The sequence below is a fragment of the Eurosta solidaginis genome, chromosome 3 (assembly GCF_040869045.1).
Source record: "Eurosta solidaginis isolate ZX-2024a chromosome 3, ASM4086904v1, whole genome shotgun sequence".
NCBI classification, from domain to species: domain Eukaryota; kingdom Metazoa; phylum Arthropoda; class Insecta; order Diptera; family Tephritidae; genus Eurosta; species Eurosta solidaginis.
The window spans coordinates 185,107,679-185,125,367 of NC_090321.1; the positions used below are offsets into that span (position 1 = coordinate 185,107,679).

The 17,689-nt window shown below is 38.8% G+C and overlaps 1 protein-coding gene across 2 annotated transcripts in view; it reads left to right on the forward strand.

Moving 5' to 3' along the window:
• LOC137244770 (uncharacterized) overlaps window positions 1-11,311 on the forward strand; it is a 39,843-nt gene extending 28,532 nt beyond the window's left edge. Inside the window, exons 4-5 of one of the 2 annotated variants that reach the window (XM_067774254.1) lie at window positions 1,382-2,667; window positions 11,174-11,311. In XM_067774254.1, the coding sequence (XP_067630355.1) occupies window positions 1,463-2,611 (1,149 nt within the window). In that variant the 5' untranslated portion in view covers window positions 1,382-1,462 and the 3' untranslated portion in view covers window positions 2,612-2,667; window positions 11,174-11,311. The remainder of the gene's footprint in view (window positions 1-1,381; window positions 2,668-11,173) is intronic. The other variant, XM_067774256.1, reaches the window with a different exon arrangement.
• Window positions 11,312-17,689: the final 6,378 nt, after the last annotated feature.

A 17,689-nucleotide genomic window follows, 5' to 3' on the forward strand; every position in this document is an offset into this window, starting at 1 on the left:
GACCTTGTAACTTTACCCCCCGTCGACCCAAAGGGAGCCCCTACAATGTATTTATATTGGCTCGAGCAGTCTGCCAGGGTAGTTCGGAAATCCGCCCCGCCACTGGCGTTGGGACGGGTGTCCTTCCTACCCGAGAAGGCTGCTCGTGCATTACCTTTCCGATGAGTAATAAGGGGTGTCAATCCCGCCTTACTCACCGGAAATGTGGGTAAACCTGCGGGGTGTCCGATAAGCAGGGGGGGCGTACCATCGGTGGAACCGACCTTGTAACGCACCCTCCTAACCCAAAGGGCACCCCTTGTCGACCGCCAGTGGCGGCCGACACGCACTTCACTTACCTACGGCGAAGTGTGCCTGGTGTATTCCGGCCAATCATTTTATTCATAGGTAACTATGAACACGTTGGGAATTATGCTCGCATTGTCGCGCACAGCGCGCCACGAATAAAAATTCCCAAGCATTGTGCGTTCACCATCGCTGGCTTGCTTTGTGCTTGCGCGATGGTTGCTGGGCCGGTATGTATGTATGTATGTATGTCGGTACATACACTACTAGGGGTGGGCAGTAAATGGAAAATATGATGTTAGGGGTGGGCGCTAAATAGAGAATAGATATTGTGGCGTAGCATTTGCTACGTTACAGAACAATACCCTAGACTTGCAGAAGAGGAACGCACACCCCCTAGAGAAACGCGAGTCACTCTAGCTGAACTTCTATCTGGATACTGTAACAGGATAGACTCTTACCTATGCAGAATCGACCCCGACATACAAAACATATGTCCTGCTTTTAACGTGTCCCCACATGACACCAACCATCTCTTCAACTGTATTGTGGAACCAACGCCTCTAACACCCCTCTCATTATGGTCCACCCCTGTTGATACAGCAGGTTTCCTTGGACTCCCGTTAGAGGAGTTTGATGACAATTTTTGATAGGTCGCACCTATTGGATGGGGCGAAGGACTGCTACAACAACAACAACAATAAATTTATTCGAATAAACGAATAAAAAGTTTCAATAAATATTCGAATTATTTGAAACGAATTCGTTTATTCGAGTGTTATTCGAAAATAAGCCTAGCACGCGTGGACAACCACGCAAGAAACTATTGTGGGTATGCAAATATTTAAACGATATTGATAGTTGATATATTTGGTTGCAAATTTATGGTACCAACCATCTAGGGAAAGTTTTGATATAACCGAGTTGAACGTTCTAAGTCATCCAAACCAAAGATACTTTATATTCTGGACGAGTAGGTGAGGTATTGGGTTGAATTGTGCTCGTATTCTCCATCCACGCCCACATACATAACACTCTCCTTTCGCAACATGTTGACACTCATCGTCAAACACATTCAATTATTACTCGTGCACAGCAGCTAATTCATTAAATAAATGAATACCCATAACATTGCCTCATCAAGCACTGCTACAACAACAACAACATTGCCATCATCATGGAACCGAGCACTTTTCAACCCGGGGATATTTGTTTTGAATGTCAACAGCAGGGTCTTAATAATCGTTTGCGTACATTTTTTATTGATGTGAATGAGCAAATAGTTAAATGTGAGAGCATAAACTGTCTGTATCCCTATGAAAATGACTTTTCCGACTCTGATGAAGGAAAAGAGATGGAAGGTGCTCATACTGCAGTAGAGGCGGAATACCAAATCGACATGAATTCAATGCCGATCAGGGGTCAAAAATGTCATGAAATGTTACCATCACTAGAAAAACAAATTGTGCAAAGTAATAGCTCAAATTCATCCTTCGTCACTTTGCAGCGTATTGAAGACGCAAAAATCCAATCTCATGATTATGATGATGTAGAAAATGCTCGTTTTGTTGAGGAGTTACTTTTTGGAGGCTGCGATAGTGTTAGTAACGGAAGTGATAAACTAGTTTCAATAACAAATGTAGTGGGGAAACACGATATTCCACAAGTGGCACACAAAACTGAGCAGTTAGAACAGCAAAACTCGTACTCAAATGAAACGTTTGATGGTATAGAAGGCGTGCGTTTTATCGATGCGTTTAGTGGTTTTAAGACTGAAAATGTCGCTGATGTACATAAAACAGAATCAGTAGATCAGATAAACAAAGCATTAGTAGCATCTTGCAACATTCCTGTTTTAAATTACAATTTAAGTAATTTGCCAACAAATAATGAACCCTGCCTGAAGGATGTTAAGAAGGAAGAAGATACAAAAATTCAGATTCAAAGCATAAAGACATTTAAACCAGAAATTCAATCTTCCCGCAGTTTCAAAACTGATTCATCGTATGAAGCGAAATTTCTAGATTTTATCAAAGCATCAAAAATTAAACAAGGGCTAGCAGTACCTTCTACAATGCCTACTCAACCACTTTCAAATTCACAGAATCCCACAACAGTTGTTTCCGCAAACAGTGGAAACAAAACATGCATTTCACGTTACTTCGCGACTATACGCGAAAGACAAGAAAAATTGGAAAATTCTATTTCAAAATTTGGTCGTAAGAAAGGAAAAAGATCCACAAAGCTGCCACGCCCCCAAAAACCGTCGAAATCCAAAATTTTGATGAACGTGATGGAGTTGGTACAAACAAAAAAACAGAAATGATTTGCTCAATCAACATAAAATATCGATTTGTTTCTCAATCATAAGGTATCACGATGGTAAGCGTCATAAAGATCTCCGTCGTACGATGTTATGAGTAAAATTAAAATTTTTAACTAGTTCTTCTTAGGGATTAAGACACACTCCTAAGGTTTTGGGAAGTGCAATCGGTGCTGATAGTCCTCGGCCGGATTTAGATCCGGTACGTTTCGGTAATAAGCACTACTAAGGCCCGACCTTTTCGGGGAACGATTAAATAAGACCACATTGAACTTTCTATGCTATCTCGCTCCCACCCCTAGTTCCATGAAGAACTTGAGGTCGCTAGAGCCTCGTCTGTGAAGGAAACCGGATTCGCCAAGTGAAGGCGAGGTTGACAATTGGGTTGTAGAATAAATAAATAAATAAAAATAAATAAATTGCACTAGCAACTCCTTGAAAGGGTTGTGCTACACAACCCCTTGAATCGTTTCTGTTGTTGTTGTAGCAGTGCTTCGCCCGATCTAATAGGTGTGACCGATCACATTTATTTATTATTATTTATTTTTCAAAAGGTCAAGTGGCACAATACAAGAGTGAGGGGAATATCGGAAATAAAACGCTATTATTTATACTTGTAGTCTTAAAATAGAATATTTCAATATTTCATTTTGGATTTAATTCGTAGTCAAGGACATCAAATGTGGTATAATTTTGAGACATTTAGACTCTAAGCAAAAATTGGATTTTTATGATTGATGTCAGCGACTTCAGTAATACCTTCCGTCTAACTTGATGTCACACATTTTTATATTTTGTGATAGTCCAAATTCTTTTGATTCTGTGCATTGGAACTGCAATCTTCTCGTGAGGCCCAGACTGTCCCAACACCAAGAACTTAATAAAAAAAAACTTTAAAATATATCCCTTTTTCTCTAAGATTTCTAACTGGTGTAGTTTTCAAAGTCAGCAGTAACGTTGATTAGATCATTCCCAACTGATTGTGAAAATGCGCATCAACACGACAGCAATTACAACACTCACATGCGCATCCAGAAATACTTCGAGTAAGTAAATAAAAATATGTATGCATATTAAGATGCTATTTTTAGCATGAATTTTACCAGATAAGGCATTTGCAAAAAGAAAACAATTGTAAGTTGCCTTTAAGAATTTAGATAGCACAGTTATATACACCCATATGTATATTCAAAAGTACATTCATAAGTCCCTTTTAATGATGAATGAAGGTAAATCATCATTAAAAGGGATTTACTCCCCTCAGCGGGTTAGGGGGTTAGAATATACCCGCGGTAGGTATGGCTGTCGTAACAGGCGACTAAAATACGGGATTTAAGGGGTTTGTGTAGCGCAGCCCTTTCAGGTTGCTAGCGCAATACATAGCTTCTCCAAACCCAATTGTCAACCTCACCTATCCGTGGCGAATCCTGTTTCATTAATAGCCGAGGCTCTGGCGAACCCGAACTCCTGTGGGATCTAGAGGGTGGGAGGGCGGTATGGCCTAGAAGGTCGCATGTGGTCATAACAAATCGTTCCCGAGATGGTCGGGCTTGGTACCGGATCTCCATCCGGCAAAGGACCATCAACTCGATAACACTCCCCAAAGCCTTCGGGGAGTGTCCTTATCGCTACAACAACAACAACAATGATAATTTACTCTCAAAGTTTTATAATATTAAAAAGTTCAAAATATTTGCAGTCAATACCCTCAGTATGGGCTTATCGGTTCAAAGCACAGTACAGCCTAAACAAAATTCTTATGTTAGCTGTGTTGAATTGTTTTCTTTTTTTTAATTATAAATAAGTAACTTTTTGCTAAAATTAGCATTGTAATTTGCATATTTGCAGTTTCCCCACACCGCAAAATGGTGTAAATTCTTTTGCGTTCTTGAACTTGGCGCTAACGCGTTGATTATGTATTATATCAAAACCTATTGGGCACAATGCCAGTATTTCCCCTGTACCTGTAAATTTAGCTTTTTATACCTTTCATGAACATGAAATGGTATATTAACTTTGGTCTGATGTTAGTAACGTTGAGAAATATAGAAGATAGACTCACCATTAAGTATACCGAATTGATCAGGGCGACGAACTGAGTTGATATAGCCATGTCCGTCTGTCCGTCCGTCTGTATGTTTGAACGCGAACTAGTCCCTCAAATTTTGAGATATCTCAATGAAATTTAGCACAAGGATGTATTTTTGTATTATATTAGACATTTGTCGGATTCGGTAGGATCGGATCACTATAACATATATCTCCCATACCACCGATCGTTCAGATAAGACGATTTTGGTCATTCCTGCCGCAATTTAGAAACTATAAACGTGAAACTCGGTGATATATATTCTAATATATCATAGACGATATCCCGAAAAAATTACTTTGATCGGAGCTATATATAGTATATATCCCATACAACCGATCGTTCAGATAGAATGATTTTTAGCAATTTCTCCCTTAATTTCCAATATAAAAACTTTAAATTTGGTGATATTTATTCTAATATATCGTAGAAGATTTCCTGAAAAAATCACTTTGATCGGAGCTATATGTATATAGTATATACCTATCCCATACAACCGATCGTTCATATAGAAAGATTAGTTTCCAATATAAAAACGTGAAAACCTGGTGATATATATTCTAATATATCATAGAAGATTTCTTATGCAATTTATTTCGATCGGAGCTATATATAATATATATCCCATGCAACCGAACGTTCAGATAAGGGGGTTTTTTGCCATTTTTTATTTTATATTTATCTTAAAAATCGTTTAGGTATGTACATCTGTTCACTATATATTTCTTATGTTATACATGCGAAAATTTGGAGATTACGAACGGGATAAAATTATTGTTCAGCCCCATTCATGAAAGGTATTAAGTCTTCGGCACAGCCGAAGACAGTCCCGTCCTTACTTGTTTATTATTAATTAAAGCGTTTTTGGGATTGTTTGACCTTGAATAAGCTTTGGAGATTCTTCTTTATATGACAACGAGCCAAGATTTCTATAACCTAGGGTGCTTCATTTCCGTGTCATGTTTTTTATACTGAGGTCAAGGTCATCGTTGAGCCGATCGACATGGTTGTATTACTGGGCGCTCCATTATTACTCATTCGGTCTTCTTCTTGGAGCGATAAGTAGACTCCCCTTGAAAGGGTTACTCTAAACAACATAATGAACGCCGCCAAGTTATCTCTAATGTCTCAGGATTCTGAGATGGATCCCAAGTTGATACTATATAAACCGACCTATGCTAATACATACAGCTGCGGTCAAAATCTTAGTAGTGGACATATGTACGTAAAAAGAATGGATTAAAATAAAAAATACGCGTTACCGCTTTTATACAAAAAATTTAACTTTTCCTCTTATTGCCCAAATATTTAACAAATCATCTCCTTAGCAAAACTGCAGCGAATTTTGCTCGCGCAAAGACTTATTAGTGCAACAAATTGTACGCAAAAATTATGACATAACTTTTATATAATGGTGGTTTTCTTTACATTGGGTGTTGGCTAATATTTAATTGAGTATTAAGTTGCATGACCGTTATTCTTTGAAATTGCATCAGAGTGACGTGGCTTTGAGTCAACAAGTTTTTGGCATCTTTCAATCGATATCGACTCCAATGTGCCTAGAATTGATTTTTTTTTTGTACATGGACTTTAGGCACCCAGGTCGTGCTCACGGAAACGCCGACGAACAGCCTCAAAGCTTCAAGACAATTTTAAGGCATATTTAATCTCAGCTGCAGTCGCAGATGGAAACTGCTTTGAGTATCTGACGACGGTCTTAACTTCTCTTACCGATATTGCTGGCATAATCATTACCGAGCGGCCACCGTGGTGTGATGGTAGCGTGCTCCGCCTATCACACCGTATGCCCTGGGTTCAACTCCCGGGCAAAGCAATATCAAAATTTTAGAAATAAGATTTTTCAATTAGAAGAAAATTTTTCTAAGCGGGGTCGCCCCTCGGCAGTGTCTGGCAAGCGCTCCGATTGTATTTCTGCCATGAAAAGCTCTCAGTGAAAACTCATCTGCCTTGCAGATGCCGTTCGGAGTCGGCATAAAACATGTAGGTCCCGTCCGGCCAATTTGTAGGGAAAAATCAAGAGGAGCACGACGCAAATTGGAAGAGAAGCTCGGCCTTAGATCTCTTCGGAGGTTATCGCGCCTTACATTTATTTTATTTTAATCATTACCGAGATGGCCCGGCTTTAAGGGGTTGATAAGCGCAATACAAAGCTTTATAGGTACAAAGCATTCGCAACCCAATTGTCAACCTCACCTACGCGAGGGGAATCTTGTTACAAATATGAATGTATCATACACATATTTAGCAAGCGAGGCTGTGGCGACCCCAAGTTCCTCATGGAACTATGTGGTCATATTAATGGTTCCCGAGATGGTCGGGGTAGTAACTTAATGGTGCTTTGTTACCGCACCGGATCTATATCCGACAAAGGACCATCAACATCGATAGCACTCCCCAAAACCTTCGGAGAGTGTCTTTGTCGTTAATGCAACAACAACTGTTAGCGTTAAAATGCGGATTGCGTGTTGTAAGTTTTACTTACGCGAGGATTACAGCCGATTATAGAGAACACTTCCACTTGTTTTTCTTTGTTTTATTACTTTGAAGATAAACGGAAGTAGCCATTGACAGCTGACAGTCAGTGCTGCCAATGCCACTAACTGACGTTTGATATGATTACATATAGAGATGCCAATTAGGCGCAAACATGCCGGCCGCCTTGAACGACCGTTCAAAATTAGAAAAAGGTACAAAGTATTTAAAGTTTACATCAATAAAATTCAAAGTGAAAAAATGTCTGTTTTTGTTGGTAATAATGATAGCTTCGCAATAGGTCTTAGCAGCTCTACTTCGGATGTTCGTAGGTTGACAATTCGTACGCGATCATCTGAGCCGGTATAGCTGTCGAGAACTCGACCAAGTTTCCATTTAGTGGGCGGAGCGTTGTTGTCGTGTATAACTACGACATCATCTCGTTGTAGGTTTTGCGTTGGACGAACCCACTTCGATCGTCGCTGAAGATTCGCGAGATATTCGTCTCGCCATCGCTTCCAGAAGTGCTGCCTTATTGCTGTGATTGCTTGCCACCGCTGATGAAGGTTGCCCTTGAAAGGTTCTGTGTCAAGCTCCGGTAACCCCTTTATTGGTTCGCCGATCATAAAGTGCCCAGGTGTTAGCACTTCGAAGTCTTGTATGTCAGAAGGTATCCAGCAGAGTGGTCGAGAATTGACGCATGCTTCCACCTCTGTTAGGACTGTTGGAAACTTTTCGTAAGATAGTAACGCGGAGTCTAGTACGCGTTTTAAATGATGCTTTATGCGCTTAATTCCAGCCTCCCAATAGCCGCCCATGTGTGGAGCGCTTGGAGGGTTAAAATGCCAGGTGACTTGGGTGGCGAAGTGAGATGCCAACTTGTCGTCGTTAACGCACCTTTCAAACGCGGCACGTAGCTCCCTTTCGGCACCGACAAAGTTCGTGCCATTGTCGGAGAACATATGCTGACAATGTCCTCTTCGGTTGGTGAAACGTTTGAATGCGGCGATAGAGCTTGCAGACGTGAGGTCTCCGGCCAATTCTATGTGCACGGCGCCTGTGCTCATACATATAAATGAGCAAATGTACGCCTTTGTTGATTTCGCGCCTCTACCATGAGTAAATTTTACGTTATATGGGCCGGCAAAATCGACCGCACTTTGAAGGAAGCATCGCGTACTCGTAACGCGACTAGGTGGTAGATCGGACATCTGCTGCTGTAGCGGTTTGCGGTTCAAGCATTTGCATCGTACGCAATGGCAGTATGTACCCCGAACTAAATTACGAATGCCAGGGATCCAAAATTTACGTTGTATAGCAGCTTGCATCATTTGCGGGCCAGCGTGCAACATACCGATGTGAGTTTCAGCGGCTATTGCTTTAGCGAGCGGTGAATTTTTAGGCAAAATAATCGGATGTTTTATATCGTTCGTGCACGATGCGTTCTTAATTCGACCTCCTACTCGTAAAATGCCTGGGTCGTCTAAAAACGGCTGATGACGAACGAGGCTACTACGTATCGGTATTGGCTTCCCTGGCCTGCAATTAGAAATTTCTTGTTGGAAAACGTTAGCTTGGGAATACCTTACCAAAGATAATTCGGCTTTGCGGATTTCAGAGCATGTTAACGGTCCGGACAGCCGTTCGTGTGCACTCGACTTCTGAGCAGATATGCGAGCGTTGTTTATGAAGCGAAGTATATGTGCGGTCACTCGTTTGAGTTTGTTGTAAGAGTGAAATTTCGTTAGTAAATCCCAATCTTCGTGCGTTTGCGTTACATGAGAACTAGCTTTGATTGATTTCAGTTCCAAATTCGTAGTATGTTTCGTTATGTGCTGCGTCCAAAAACGATCGGTTTCGGATAACCAGTGTGGCCCCTGCCACCATAAGCGGTGATCGAGGAGCTGTGCAGGTGTGAGACCCCGAGAAGCGCAATCTGCAGATTTATGCTCTGAGATGACGTGTCTCCAATGCGATGACGACAAGACTTCTTGTACATCGGCTACACGATTTGCAATGAACGTTGCCCAACGATTTGGATTTGATTGCAGCCATGCCAACGTTATCGTTGAGTCTGACCACGCGTACAGCTTTTCAAGTTTGTGACCAAAACTTTGTTGAATTAGGCGGACGAGTTTAGCGCCTAGATGAGCTGCGCAGAGTTCCAGACGAGGTAACGAAGTTGTTTTTAGCGGAGCTACTTTGGTTTTCGCAGCAATGAGCACGACGTTTATCTCGTTGTCCGATGACTGAGTGCGGCAGTAAATAGCGGCTGCATTGGCAGCCTCTGATGCGTCAGTGGAAACATGGAACTCTGCGTCAGCGTTTGGACTAGTACCAAGCCAGCGATTTAGCTTGAGCGATGAAAGCATGACCAGCTCTTTTCTATGCGTTAACCAATCTGTAGCTATCTCAGGCGGAACTAACTCATCCCAATCGACATTACAACGCCAAATTCTTTGCAACCAAATTTTTGAGCGAATGGTGCATGGAGATATGAGGCGGAGAGGGTAGAAAATCTTGCTGGTATCGGAGAGAAAAATGCGTTTTGTTAATTCGCACTGGAGTGGCTCTATATTGAAGGCTATCGCAAGAGAGTCAGTATCCGTGTGCCAAATACATCCTAGATTTTGGATATCGCTTCCATCAGCCAAGAGATGGGACACCTGTGTAGACGCATGCGGCATCTGTTGTCTCAATGGTTCGCAATTTGTTGCCCCCTTCCGGAGCTCGCATCCACACTGAGATAAGACGTGTGAGATGTTACGTTGAAGCGCTGTCAGTTCTTGGAAAGAGTCGGAGCCGGAGAGCAAGTCATCCATGTAAAAATCTGACGTAACGATATTTGCGATATTTTGATATAACGCGCCAGCTTGTTGTGCCGCGCGATGCAACGATTTGACAGCGAGATGAGAAGCGGAGTCTTTCGATGCCTTCTCAATCGATGATAATGCTTTTATATGGCTGTTCATTATGATACGCATAACTTTATAGCGTGCTGTCAGCATATCCCAAGCTACACTGTAGTTGCTGTCGCTTACAGCAAAACTACTAACTTATTCCAATGCTTCACCATTTAAACAATTGCGCAGGTACTGCAACTTCTGTCCGTCCGACAAACTTGCATTGGAATTCACTAGTGAACAGAATGCGTCATGAAAAGTGATCCATTTTGTTGGATCGCCACTAAAGGATGGTAACTGCAGCTTCGGTAGCGGCATGCGTGCAGGTGCAGTCGGAGTTGGTTGCTTTTGTGGCGCAAGAATGCGCTTAAAATTTGATTTAGCGATCAAATACCACTCCTTGAATTCGTGCCTGCTCTTCTACTGCTGCGTTTTCGTCGCCACACGACACCTCCACTTCTTCTTGTGATTTGCAGAAACGTTCCCACTGCTCCTCTAGCAATTGCAAATATGTGGTTGCAGTCTCTGCATCGACCGCAAGCGAATCGGCTTTGCTCGATTGCAAATGCCGCTTTAATGCATTTAAAGCAGAATCGCGAACTTTCAACGAAGACATTTTTTATTTGCGGGTTTTTATTAAATGTTTTAATTAAAGCGATGTGGACTGTATTTTACGGAAATATTGCGCGATCCGGGTCGATGGACCAAAATGTTAGCGTTAAAATGCGGGTTGCGGCTTGTAAGTTTTACTTACGCGAGGATTATAGCCGATTATAAAGAACACTTCCACTTATTTTCTTTGTTTAATTACTTTGAAGATAAACGGAAGTAGCCATTGACAGCTGACAGTCAGTGCTGCCAATGCCATTAATTGACGTTTGATATGATTACATATAGAGATCCCAATTAGGCGAAAACAAACAACATTGTCATCTTTAAAGCTAAGTCTGATTTTGTTTTTTCTGACAAATTTCTCTGACTATGTTTAATAGCTTTATTTCTTCCGCGCATAGGAACTACATAATTTTTTGTTCAACAAATACGCAAATTCTCAAATAAACATGAATCTTTATTCTTCAGGCACCATCACAGTCTGCTAGCAGTGTCTTCACAACAGCCACACCCGATCGTGTTATTCCACGTTCCGCTACAATGATGGCTGTGTTTGGTATCGCCATCTCTTCCTTCAGTCTAAAACAGATGTTGGCAAGTAGTGGGGCAAATAAATCTACAGAGGCGGCGTTAACTTTACGCAAATTTTAAACAAAATATGATGTCATTTCGTTAAAAAATGACTATCTTTTTTAAAGTATATGAGTCTGCGGGTAGAAAAACTGCAAAATGCAAAAGCTGAGAAGAGAAAAAAAAACAGCAAATATTTTTCATGAAAGGACTGTAAAATGATTAAAGTATAAATACAAAAAATTGCATGACTTGTAGTTTTTAAATGCTGATGGATTGAGAACAAATTAAGAAAGCGGATTTGGAGACGAAATATAAACACAAGGAAAGAATAGTTCAGCTTAAGACTAATCTAAAATGCAGCAAAAACAATGGACTAAATGGTATAAAAAAATAATAGGAAAAGAAAATGATATTGCTTTGATTGTTTATAATTATAAATTTTGTGATGGAGAGTTAGTTGAAATGAGATCTTAATGTTTATGCCAAACTCGCTTGTTGAAAACAAAAATTGCGTCTAGTTAGTTCTACGTACTATATTTACATTTTATATTATATTTAAAATAAATATACCTACATATGTATGTATATATGTGTATACTCATGTGCAGTGTGTCATCTTTGATTACTATTATTATTTTTCTTTATTTAATGCACATCACTCCTTCACCCGACTTACAAAATAATTAATTTATATAATTTTTAAAACTTATATTTTATTAATATATTTAAGTGACGTGTTCAGCCACTTGTTTTTCAATATTTTGTTATATGGCACACGCATATATGTATAAGGCTGCAAATGGCTGGCTAGATTCACTCAAAAAACATAGATTTCGCCGTATGGTATCGGTTCTCGTTTTCACTTTACCGTCAACCTACATAAAAAATTAACTGTATAATTTAACACAATAATGCGACGCTGAAAGCCGCTTATTTTACACCTTCTACTAACGTTCGTATCGCTAAACTGTTGAATAAATAACTCCAATATTCAATAATGCAAAATGGTCTTTATTAGACTACTTTGAAAGTACTTCACAATAACACTTAACTTCACAACCAATAGCGTGCTTAAATCAAACTGATTCCGGACTACTCAGCTTCTGCTGCTTTTACACTCTCTGTCCAAATGTCCAGACGTTTCTTCTAGATTCCTCCACCTGGTCACCAGACATACGCGCGAGAATTTGTAGTGTGTAATCATATGCATGTGTATATGTGAGCGAAGTAGTAGCTGATGATAACATGCGTTTGTGAGTATCTCTCTGCTGCTTGTATGTATGTTTGTACATGATGAATAATTTGTTTATGTACATACAAGTGTGGCAGCTTGCTTTATTGTTGTGGCTTTATTTCAGCGATGGGCCTATTTTCGGCTCCTAAATCAGTTTCAGTGCCGGCGAGTGCTAGGTGACACGTTTGTCTGTTTTGTGTTCCAATAGTACGAAAACAAAAACATAAATTTTTTGTCAAGAAATACGAAAAACGGAACAACCATAGACTGAAGTCGACTTTATGTTAAGCAGCGCATTATTGACATTCATTTCGCCTTCGCATACATTTAATTATATGCAAGCCGATTCATTTTGCAATATATACATAAAATTATTTAAAAAAGTATTTTCAAAGTAGTAGCATTAGAGGAAGCAGTAGTAAAAAAACGTACTAATGCACGTTTCGTATACAATCGTGGGAAAACGAAACCCTTTTCAGACTTGTTGGCAGTGTTGCCGTGAGCGTAGAAAGAAATGTATCAGTTTACAAATAAAAAAGGTACCAATCGCATAAACAACGACTAATTTTACCATTTTTATTATAAACATTACTGCTTTCATTTATAAATTTCAAATTATGGAGGAATTTTCAAATTTCTTCAACTCACATACATACATATATCGTTGAATCCACACTGCAAAAATTGTTGGAGAAGTGTTGCATGTGTGTTAAATTTACGGCGACCATTTTTCTAATTTTAAAACTTTCTTTGTTTATGATTTGAACCATAAAGGAACTTTTAAAATTACAACTGAAAATTCAGTTGGAGTTGTGAATCACAAAAGCGACATTACATATTTGTGGCCTTTAGTGCGAGCGACGCCGCCGGTAAAGCCTAGTTTATCCTAAAACTCTTAATAGTTTGAACATAATAAGAGCGGTGGCAGCTCTATTTTCCACATAGCTTGGTAACTGTTAAATATGTATTAAGCAAGATGAGCAGTGTGCAGTCACAGATGTATAAGCAGCGTTGCCATATATTTTTTCCAAGTCGTGAGACGCCGCCTTCAAAAATCGTCATATCTATGGCAACAACCAATATCAACCAAAGTTGAGTTAGGACGAATTTGGGTTATTACCAGGGGACGTACGATTGTATTCGCCGGAAACCAAAATGAGATCGCCGGATTTCATTCAACAATATTAACTTTAAAAGCGCTTTTCTGAAAATTGTCTTTGATTGTTATTTTTTGTTGCCACATATAACATATAAAATCGTTTTCAATTCATTTCGTTTTATTTTATAAATAACAAAAACGTCTTAAGAGATAAATTTTGTATTACATTCAAAAGGTACTTGTTTTCAGTCATTTTAACAATTATTATTTTTTTTCTTTGAGCTCGAATCGAACCTCCTATATCATTTTAGTTTGTTAGTTATACATTTTCGCGTTCATTTTTTAGCATATTTATTTGCGGTTTAATATTATAACAGGAAAAGTTATTCAATTTTAAATAATCTTGTGCTATCAATATTCCTTTTAATGTACAGATTCCAGACGGTTTCGAATCTTTGTTTTGTTTAAATTTATTTTAGAAAAAGTTAGTTCTACATTCGCTGAAGAGTGTGGCAAGCACATCAGATCTGCAACGAATGCACATAAATTAAAAAAAGCGTATGTAGTCAGCTCTTTTGATATTTTCCAAAAAACTTCTGGAGGAACCCTAGAAATGTCTTCAAAATAGAGGAACTGTGGCATTTGTGGTATAGCGTTTAGTTTTTGGGTAATTTTGGCCTAACCAAAAGTCCAATTCACCTCTTTTTCGTCACATTTTGTTTTGTGAAATATCATCAATAGCATACTTTATCAAAAGTTTATACCACCAACAGTTTACAATTTATAAGACGAAATTCAGGTGAGCTCGAAATGCCGCTTCCCCAAAAATTGGCGGGTAATGTGGTACGCAAACGTAGGCTAATTTTAATTTACTAAAGAAAATATTAAATAACTTCTTTTAAAATTTACCAATTTTACTAATAAAAGATAAATAGCTTCTCAAAAGATAAAATAAAATACCTCCTTGGCTCGTTGATATTAAAAATGAATAAGTTATTAGAAATATGAAAATTGCTTAAAACTTCAATTTGTGCAAGTCTCACAAATAATAATTAGACGTTATGAGCCCAAACCATATCGCACTGTAAACAAGCACTCCATTCTGATATATTTCTTTCGTCCTTCCATAACTTTTCGCAAAAGGAGGAAATTGCTCCGTCTGGAGGCTTTTCAACAAAGTCCCCTTGGTTCGATTCTGCGTAGGCGACGCTTACTTCGGAGTCATTGGTTAATTCTTCACATTCAGCTTTTCTAGCTTTCGCTGCTGGTTTTTTGAAGGTTCCATCGTGAAACGACTCCTTACTGGTTGATACCACAGGTTCTGGAGAAGTCACTCGATTTGTATTAGATGTCGGTGAACTAAGAGTACGTCAGGCTCCGAAGTTGTATTATTTTGCTCGGAAACTTCAGAGTTTTCGGCAGTTAGGTGGTCATACATATCATTTGCAGCAATATAGTCTGCATCAGTAAAAATATTTCGATCGAATGGGTATATACCAGTACATCTGAAACCGTTAACTGCAACCTGGCCAGTCTGAACCTTTTAATACGCTTTGGAATTTAGTAACTTTTCTCTCATAAAACGCTTTACTTCGTTACTGTAATAAGTCTTGAGTGGAATGCGGAGGCGTATATATCATCATCACTCCGCCGTTTTCACGAGCTAAGTTGATCACTTCAATATTTATTACTGTAGTGTCCCTCTAAAATCAACATTATTGGATCTATTTCTTGGTGTTTAAATATTTAAAATGAATCTTACATAGAAGGCAGGCTTAAATTGTCATTTTTCATAACAGAATCGTCCAAGCGTCATTCTAGTTGAAAATCGTTAAAATGACGACGGCGTCGTCAATCTGTCAACGCTGTGTATAAGGCCAAATACTCTCCCTTTATCAATCTTATGTGTGTTTGTATATTATTCTCTTCCTGTGTTCTTCGCCCCACATACCTACACTTGATCGTCCCTCACCTAGCACTTAAATGTGCAAAGCGTGCCCGTATGAGCAAAAGGCTCATACGAGCCGTTTTGCCCATCGCTGATTTACTTAGTGTCAGATTAGTGATGTGAGTATCACTTAGCGTTACTAATATTCGTCACAATATATAAAATTGAATTCGAAATATTTGCAAGTTTATATTTGCAAAGTTAAGTATGTATTATACATAATTAAACAAATACTTAAATGGATATGAATGTACATATGTTTATGTTATTTGGAATTGAAAATTTTCGATGAAAATGAAAGCTAGCAAAATTCGTATAGTTATACTTTAAGGATGCAGTTTGAATTAATGTGATAAAAGATGTAATCATTTTGCGTCACGCACAACAAACAAACATACATTTATGTAATAAAACAACAAAATCATAAGTTAAAAGCCAATGCTACCTAATGTTTATGTACATGTAGAGTTGTTTATTACATTATTTTTCTTTAGCAGCAATACATTAACAACTAAAATTTACATTTAAGCCTTTTTTTATTTTAACTAAAATTCCATGATTATGATAGTATGTAATTGTATTGAGGATGTTATTTTGAATTGCAATTATTAATTTAAAGATATTTCACGCAGATTTTTTTATTTGTTTAATATCCAATTGTTTTAAACCATTGAAAAGTTAATTAAAAGAACTTACGGTTTGGCTTCAATTCTGACTCCGACATCAATTGGATTCAACAACAGTTCGGACCATAATATGACGTAGAAATGCAAATAAGCTGAAGTTAAATTGATAATTATACTTAAACGAAATACATGAGATATGTACATATTTTTGTTTAAAATTAAAAGAAAAATTGAGAAGAAATTGGCTTGTTTTCTTTTTTAAATGATCTTAACAGAATTTTGGGTGGGTTTGAACCGCTGTTGCACCGTCGTCCTTTCGTTGAATAAAATGTTGAAAATCCGATCATCACTAGCAAATCAAGCTTCAAATTTTCACTGCGCTATTGCAGCACTTTATCAGCTTGAATAGCATCAGTAACGTTACATCAATTAAAAATGTATGTTATTGAACAAACTGGCAAGTTTTAGCTCTATTCAACTTTAACAGGAGTTTTAAGTTCGCCTGAAAAACCGGGCATAAGTAGCCCTTAAGCAATAAATATAAATAAATGTAAGGTGCGATAACCTCCGAAGAGATTTTAGACCGAGCTTCTCTTCCAATTTGCGTCGTGCTCCTTTTAATTTTTCCTAGAAATTGGCGGGACGGGACCTACTTGTTTTATGCAGACTTCGAACGGCATCTGCAAGGCAGATGAGTTTTCACTGAAAGCTTTTCATAGCAGAAGTACACTCGGAGTGCTTGCCAAACACTGTTTTCTTGTTTCTTACCTTGTTTCTTACATTTCGATGTTGCTTTGCCCGGGACGTGAACTCATGATCTTCGGTGTGGTAGGCGGAGCACGCTATCATCACACCACGGCGGCCCCCAAACAAAACTGCCTTTGGCGCATCGAAAACAAAAGGCGGTGAGTACCTGATTGAGACTATACTATACTGTTAGACCTAGTTTACATATAACACGATTGTCTTTATTTTCGTGCTTAAATCATAATCTTCAATCAAATAACTAGATTTCCCATAAAAATTTTTGCCGTTGATGCTGCAGACGCTATTCGAGAATTCAGTTGAAGGACACCCTATCCCAGATTTTGTTTCGCACACGTTCTATCTGAGCTCAAATTTAATACATTTTGACATTAGCTGCGGTGTTTATGAAAAAAGTTCCGAGATAGGGCGTTTTTGAAATAAATTCTGAAATAGGGCATTTTTCAAACGTTTTCTGAGATAGGGCGTTTTCGACAGCCTAGGCAGGGTGATGTTCCACTCAGCAGTAATTGAAATATGTGTCTATGTTTCACCTCTACAGTAATTCTATGTATTACCTCTTAAAATGGTGCGTGCCCATTTTCATCGCATCTGATTCAGCTATATGTCACCAGAGGTTTGTGTCTCCGATTTTAGGTACACCCTGTTCTGTAGCTAGTTATTTAACCACTGCCGCTAGATGGGTCTCCTAAGCATTATCTAAGCGAGGATAAGGGGGTTTTGCGCGCAAACGTAAGCG